This window comes from Dromaius novaehollandiae, chromosome 12, assembly GCF_036370855.1.
Source record: "Dromaius novaehollandiae isolate bDroNov1 chromosome 12, bDroNov1.hap1, whole genome shotgun sequence".
Taxonomy (NCBI): Eukaryota; Metazoa; Chordata; class Aves; order Casuariiformes; family Dromaiidae; genus Dromaius; species Dromaius novaehollandiae.
In genome coordinates, this window is record NC_088109.1 from 1,135,853 (window position 1) to 1,142,741 (window position 6,889).

Below are 6,889 nucleotides of genomic sequence, written 5' to 3' on the forward strand. Positions count from 1 at the left end.
ATGGAGGGCTCCTGGACCGAGGCCATCAGCCCAGAGCAGAGCTCCTTGTTCCCAACGCTGCTGCAGCTCTCCACCGAAGGTAAGGGCTTGGGGAGCTGCTTCCCCAGGGGCCGCAGAGACTCTTAGCTGTCCAAAGAGCTGTGGAGCTGGGGCTGTGAGGGTGGCTGCAGGCGGCTGGGGGCTGCCACGAGAGCCTGGCCTGGGCTGGCCTGGGCTGGGCTGGGCTGGGCTGGGCTGGGCTGGGAGGAAAGGGGTGCCCTGTCCCAGAGGGCTGGGCCTGACATGTGTTTCCCTTGCTTTCCAGAGATTATTGCTATTTGGGACGCCGTGTCCAATTACATCCTGGAAGAGCTGATGCAGGACAAGGTGGGCTGGTGTCCTGGAGGGTTTTGTCTGTCCAGGGAGCCCTGGGTGCCCGGGAGCAAGCCTTCCTTCCCCCAGCCCCACAGCTGCACACCACACCTGGCCCGCCTGCTGCACAGCAGCTTTTTGGCCAGCCGGGAGAGAAACCCCGTGCAGCTCTAGTGTGAGACAGCGTCTGGCACGTCCCAGGGCTCCCAGCTTCCCTGCGGCCCCCCACAAAAGACCGCGCAGAGAGACAGGGCTCTGTGCCAGGGCTGCTGGAAACCCCGGGGATCTTCTCTAGCTGAGGGACGTTAGTGAACCTCTCAAGGAGGGTGAGGGACAATGCAGAGAACGTGGCTCTTCTCTAAAGCCTTCCCCAAGTGCCCCTTGCACGTCAGCAGCAGAGAGGGCACAGAGCAGCGTTCCCACGCTCCGACAAACAGCACTTTTTCCCTCGCCAAAAGCCTTCCTGGTGGGCCTTTGTGTCTTTGCTGTGTGCAGGGTGTGCTGCTAGCGGGGCTCGGCACCTTCTGCACGGTCCGGGAGCCACTGCGCCCTGGCAAAGACAACGTGGTGACAGTTCGAAGGCCTGTGTTCCAGCTGGAAATGGACATGGTCTGGCTGCAGAGGCTCCAGCATCCCAAAGTGACTCTGCCTGGTGAGTTGGCAGCGGCCACCCTCTGCTTCCCCTTGCCACATCACCTGTGGGGCAGGGGGTGGCTGCTCCCTGCTCTTTGGGAGGGGCAGGCAGAAGTAGGGATGTCCAGCTCCATCGCCCCGCAGAGAGCTCTTTCCGAGAAGGACCTTTTCTCTAGGCGTTTGTACTACAGAATAGTGCTTGCACACAGTCAGGCTCTCTCTCTCTTTTTGAACTGCCCTAACAACTGCCTCCGTGCCACTCGCCTCTCTTGATGGCCCAACAATGGAAAGTTGGCCTGCTGTGGCAGTGGTGTTGTTCCTCTCCCGTGTAGACAACGTGAAGATCAAGCCGCTGAAGTACCGGCAGCTGTCCCTGGCCACCTCCTTCTCGAGGCGCGTGGTGGAAGACTGCGTGCAAGAGACCATCCGCTTGTTCTCTGCGCACGTGCGCAACAAAGAGAAGGTCGCCTTTGCCTTCAGGGACGTCGGCGTTCTGACTTGCCAGGAAGACAAAGTGCACATGAGCTTTTATGCCCGCTGCACCCGGTGGCTGGCGGACCCCTGCAGTGTAAGTTGCTCCGCTTTCCCTGCGATTTCTTTGGGAATCCTATGGAAGGACGAGCGACCTGATGTGTGTTGGCCAGCCGGGACGTGGCAGCCTACTGAAACGCCTTCCCCAGTGCTTGCCCCCACAGCCTTCTCCAGGAGCAAAGAGAGCGAGCGCCTCCTGAGTTTCTTGCCCCTTGCCCCTACAGAAAGCCTGGCAGTGTTATCAGCCGAGCTCTGTTCTTTGCTGTGCAGCTTCTCCGCACCGGCATGAGGGGCTAATGTTCTCGGCAGAGAGCTTAGAGGAGGCTTTGGAGAGGCGGCCTCCTCTTGTGGCAGGAGAATGCTCTGCTGCCTTCAGCAGCAAGGCGAGAGCTGCCTTGGAAGCCTCCCAATGGGTCTGTGTTACATTGCAGAGACTGCCTACGATAGATCTCTCCATCTCCGGCACACCTGCTGCCCTGGGGACCCGGCCTAGCCCTCTGCATGTGTTCCCGAGGTGAGTGCCTTTCCTTTGCAGCCCTTGGCTAACCGAGCAGGCGGCTTCCCGGCTGCTGCTCGGCACCGTGCACCGCCAGGGCTTGACACTCAGCATGGAGTTGGGAATAACTCACACAGTGACTGGTTCCCGCTTCACTAAAGCTCACTTGGGGCTTCTCACACGTGTCTTTGCCTGGAGTGAGCGGGAACCGTGACTGCGTTTCTCATGCCCAGCCTGCCCTCCTTCCCATCAGAGAGCAGGGACTGCACACAGAGAGGCATTTAGGCTACGCCTTCTGTCTTTTGGGGGAGAGTGCCAAAAACCAGCTCCCAAAGAGCTGTGCACGGACACAGAGGAGGGGGGATGCAAGAAGGACTCCGGCAGCAGTGAGGAGGATCCGTGTCCGCAAGCTGCAAAGGGGAGACAATGCCCTTCCTTCAAAGCTGGCTTGTCTTTTGGTTTCCAGGTTTCAGCTCGCTGTGCAAGGCAGCGTGGAGGCCCAGGCTGCCCCCGCCGGCTGCCCACAGGAGAAGGAGCAGGAGCTGGAAGAAGAGCTTGGGGCCGTCAGGAGCAGCAAAGGTCAGGGAAGAGATGCCTCCTGACCCGGCTGGGTCCCTGTCCCACGCTGGGTGACAGCAGCCAGGTAAAAATGCACTCCGCAAGCGGCTGCTCTCAAGAGCTTCCTTGTTTCCTCCTTCCAGAGAGGCGTCCTGGCAAGCTCCTGCCGCACCGCGAGGAGCTTTCTCTCCCCGTGCTGCCAAAGTGGGGGGAAGGCGCGAGGCAGCAAGGCATGGAGAGCAAGCCTGCTGCCAGGTGAGAGCCTTGGCGGAAGGGCTGAGGGGCACACTGGGACCTGCGCAGGGGAGACGTCCCCTTTGGACACGCCAGCCCCAGGGACTCAAAAGGCCTCCTGACACTTGTCCAGCAAAGGCTGCCTGCTTGCTGGATGCCAAGCATGTGCCAGTTTGCGGGAGAGCCTCACGTTGCCCTTGTTTTCCTCCAGGGTCATGTCACGCCCTTTTGGGGAGCTGAAGGCAAATCCTTCTTAGCAAACACCTCCTGCCCTTGTGCTAACGCGCCCTGTGGTGTCTCCTCAGGACCCTTGTGAACCAGACGGCCCCCATCCCGGGCACCTCCCCGGGGAAGCAGGTTGGCGTGCAATACCTCCCGCACCCTCCCGCCGGACCTCGGCGTGGCCGTGCCGGCGCCACTCCCAGGGGTGCAGCACAGGTGCGTGATGGGGCTCTGGGTAATCCTGGCATCTCACCCACTCGTAGGAAAGCCCCGGCCTATGAGACTCCCTCCGGAAAGGGCCCTCAGCACGTAGCCACTGGAGCCGTCGGTGGCCTCTTTGGGTGCTACTTTTGGGCGTAGTTAGGCACTGCTTGTACAACAGCTTTTTCAGCCTGCCTTCTGCCAAAAATCCCGCAAAAGAGTGACGGTGGCGAGGCTCAAGACAAGGGGCGGGAGAGCGGGTGGAAAGCCAGCGCCAACACGCCCCTGCCCAGAATCCCTGCCCAGACAGACAAGACTAATACTCTTGCCTTTCCGCGGCCCCGCAGGATGCAGCCTGCCCTCCCACGCAGAGGTTTGGAAGAGCTGCCCACGTCTCCCTCTTGAAAGAGGAGCAGAGGCAGCACCAAGCATCGTGGGAGGAACAGCAGGCCGCACTGGAGAAAGAGGCCCGGCGTCAGGCCCAGGTACGGGATGCCTTTGAGGGCCCTCTGCAAAAGGGCCTTTCCCACGTCCAGGGCGGCGGAGCCTTGCAGGCAGCCAGGGCCCAGGCGGACGGCTGCCTCCGAGGAGCTGCGCCCAAGCTGGCCCACCCCTTCCGAGGAGGGAGACGGCTGCAGCCAGAAGCGGGCCCAGAAGGAGCCAGGCGCTGCAGCGAGGGCAGCTGGCGGGGGATGCCTCCCCACTGGGCAACCTCTGCCTGCGGTGCCTGCCTTCGAGCCAGAAACCAGCTCTCGGGGGCAGCTGCCTTGAGCCCCTTGGCCCCAGACGTGCCGGCAGCAGAGCCGCAGGGGCTCCGCTCTGGTAGCCCATTGTATCAGCTCCTTGTGTAGCCTGAGTCTGGCTCTACAAGGACTAGGTGCCTCCCCTGCAGCCCAGTGCTGTCTCGCCCATTCACCCCTCCATGCTGAAACCATTTCTTCTTCTTCTCCTTGCAAAACAGATCACACTAGTGGAGCTGCAATACGCCCTCGAGCAGCGTCGTCGCCCAGACACTGACATGCCGGGGAGGCCCCCCCAACGGTAAGCATGCGTGGGCGCGCAAGCTCAGAGCCAGGGCCTGGTGCAGGCGAGGGGCTCTGACCCCCCCTGCAGGTGCCAGGACCCCAAATCCCTCAGCTCCAGGACACAACCTACGACAGCCCCGGCTTTCTGCCGACGTGGGTTTGCAGGGGCTGGGGGGGTCGGAAGGCTCCCGGGAGAGCGGGAGCGGGACTTTGCCACTCCTATTGCAGGCAAGCGTCCGCGCAAGCAAAGCAGAACATGCAGCTTCTGACTTCCTACAAAGTTCTTCGGGACAGGTGGAAGGAAAGGGTGGAACGAAACCAACGGAGGCTGATGGTGGAGGAGGAGTGGCGCCGGTAAATACCTGGCAACCCAGGCGCGTTCCCCCCTTTCCGCAATGCCCTTCCTGCCATGGCCCTGGGGAAAGAGGGTCTTCTCCAGCCCCGCCTGGAGAAGCACAGAAGCAGCCTTGGAGCCTGGCCTGGCCTCACACATCCCACCCACTCCAAGGGGGTGGGGGGTGGGGGTGCACCATGACATTTCCAGCAACGTCTCCAGTGGCACAACATCCTCTTCCTGAACCCCGCAGCGCTTTGGTGATGCGCCACCTCCAGAAGAGAGAGCAGCAGGACCGTGTGCCGGGCAGTTACCACCAAGATGGCTTTTATGCGTGGAAATAAAGGGCCTTTCCGAGCTGCTGTGAGCCTTTCCTTGGTGGGCTGTGAAAGTGCAAGGGGCAGCAGGGCAGCTCCAGAGGGGACGGAAAGGGTCAGGCGGGAGCCAGGAGAGTGGGGCAGCCCCTCTGCCGGGCAGCTCTCACCCCGGCCATGCCCTAGCAGGTGACTTGGGGACTGCCACGCCAGAGAGGAGGCGAGGGAAAGGTTTTGGGGGGACAGTGTGTGTGACTCAGCCGCCCAAATCCTGCCAAGCTCTTCCGGGAGCTCCAAGTCTTTGGGTCACCATGTCCCGGTCCAAAGCACTGGTACCTCTCCTCCAGGCAGGCCCTGGGGGACGGCAGCCACTCCTTGGCATGGGCCGCAGCCTGCTCCCTCAGCGTGGCGGCTGAACAGACCCCGAGGCTGGGCAGACCCCCAGCCAGACCCTGGCACCACCGGGGCCAAGGCACCACACGGGAATGCCAGAGCTCCCCCCAGCACTCCCACCACTCCCTCCACCAGCTTGCTCCCAGCAACAGACCTGTCAGCAAAGGGCAAGGGAGCCTTCCCAGGGGCTCAACTCCACTTGGGACTGCAAAGTGAAGACAGCTGGTGCCTGGTCACAGCCGCAGTCCCCAGCCTCTGCCTTGCAAGGGCTTTCTCTGCACAAGCAATGACAGGAAGAGACCCTCCATTAAAGACCCTATGCGGGATCCCACAGGAATTCCTCTGGCCCTCACGGAATAGATGTGCTCCTCTTGAGCCCCACCCATGAGCTCAGCAGGGCAGGGCTCTCGTGCCCTCGTGGGGAGGCACTGGCCATGACTTTTGGAACAGAATCCCGCAGCTTTTGCACAACCCTCGCTCAACCGTCCCAGCAAGGGCTGCGAGGGGACTGTTGGGCCACACTGTGCCCCTGCCCAAAGCACCTCTGGGCCTCGCCTTGAGACCTTGGATTCCTGCCTCGCCTCGCTAGCCTCAGGGCTGCCTTGGCCTGACACCTTGCGCTGTTAGGACTCCTCTCTTGCCGCGCAGCCTAGGCTTCTCCCTTCTCTTACCTCCTGCAAAGGGCAAAACCAAAGCCCCCGCCCAGGGCCAGGCCGCCTCTCTGAGCTCGGCTCGCTGTCAGGCTCACGCTCTTGAGCAAAGCCAGGCAGGTTCCCGCAGGGAAAGCGCGTGCCTGTGCAGCGGAAACCAATCCGCCTTGTGTAGCTAAGAGCAAAGCTGGCACTCCTGGGAGGGAATCCCGCGGCAGTCTGGCAGCTCTTTCCTGGTGGCAACTTCCGCTGCTCCAAACAAGATGCTTCCCAGTTACGGAAGAGCACAGTGCGGGCAAGACATCTTCCCTGCTCTGCCCTCTTCAGTTTGAACCCTGTCTTGCTCTCTTCTTGATGGTGCAGTTGAAGAGCACGGATTCCATCCCTTCTCTATCAATGTCATGATGAGAGCTCTGCTGTTCTTCATAGAAAACTATTTGCTGTGCGACTGAAGGGGCTGGGCTGCTGCTTGGCCATCGCTGTGAGGGAGGGAGCTGTAGAGGACAGGAGCGGAGCCCGACACCACCCCCCGGGCCCAGGGCAATTCCCGGGGCTCCGACTCCCGGCTCTCCCCAGTCCGGAGGAGAATGCCGTAGTTGGTGCTGCTAAGCTGCTGGTCTGCACCAAGCTGCCCTTCCTCCTCCTCGCTCTGCCCTGGCGGGGTGACACGTGCCCAGCCTTTGAGCTGGCTATGGGGGAGGAGAGGGAAAGGCTTGGGGGGCTGGGGACCTCTGGAAGGGGGCCGGGTATGCTCCAGAAGTGGGGAGCAGGGGGCTGCACCCAGCCGCTGGCTTGGCTGAGCCCACGAGTCCTGCTGCAAATGTGGGCTCTTGACGTGGAGACCAAAGGCTGCTGCTGGGCCCCTTGGTGCTGCAGCCAGGCTGTGGCTGGGGAGAACAAGCTGGGCTCCGCCCGCGTGCCCTGCTCCCAAACCCCTTGCAGGCAAT

At 62.0% G+C, this 6,889-nt stretch overlaps 1 protein-coding gene across 1 annotated transcript; it reads left to right on the forward strand.

Annotated features, from left to right (window-relative positions):
- Positions 1–4,942, forward strand: LOC135329613 (uncharacterized). The gene is made up of 11 exons (XM_064518542.1): positions 1–79; positions 305–366; positions 847–1,003; positions 1,317–1,552; positions 2,173–2,590; positions 2,713–2,824; positions 3,109–3,241; positions 3,574–3,711; positions 4,188–4,267; positions 4,480–4,605; positions 4,839–4,942. Exons 1-11 carry the CDS (start codon positions 1–3, stop codon positions 4,927–4,929), a joined length of 1,632 nt encoding a protein of 543 aa, XP_064374612.1. The 3' UTR covers positions 4,930–4,942.
- The last annotated feature ends 1,947 nt before the right edge of the window (positions 4,943–6,889 follow it).

Excerpts from the sequence above, each read along its gene's own strand:
- LOC135329613 (XM_064518542.1), top strand. The coding sequence starts at position 1 with ATGGAGGGCTCCTGGACCGAGGCCATCAGCCCAGAGCAGAGCTCCTTG. Across the intron at positions 1,553-2,172 it reads GGCTGGCGGACCCCTGCAGT|CTCACTTGGGGCTTCTCACA; the intron begins GTAAGTTGCTCC and ends GCTTCACTAAAG. Across the intron at positions 4,606-4,838 it reads GTGGAGGAGGAGTGGCGCCG|CGCTTTGGTGATGCGCCACC; the intron begins GTAAATACCTGG and ends TGAACCCCGCAG.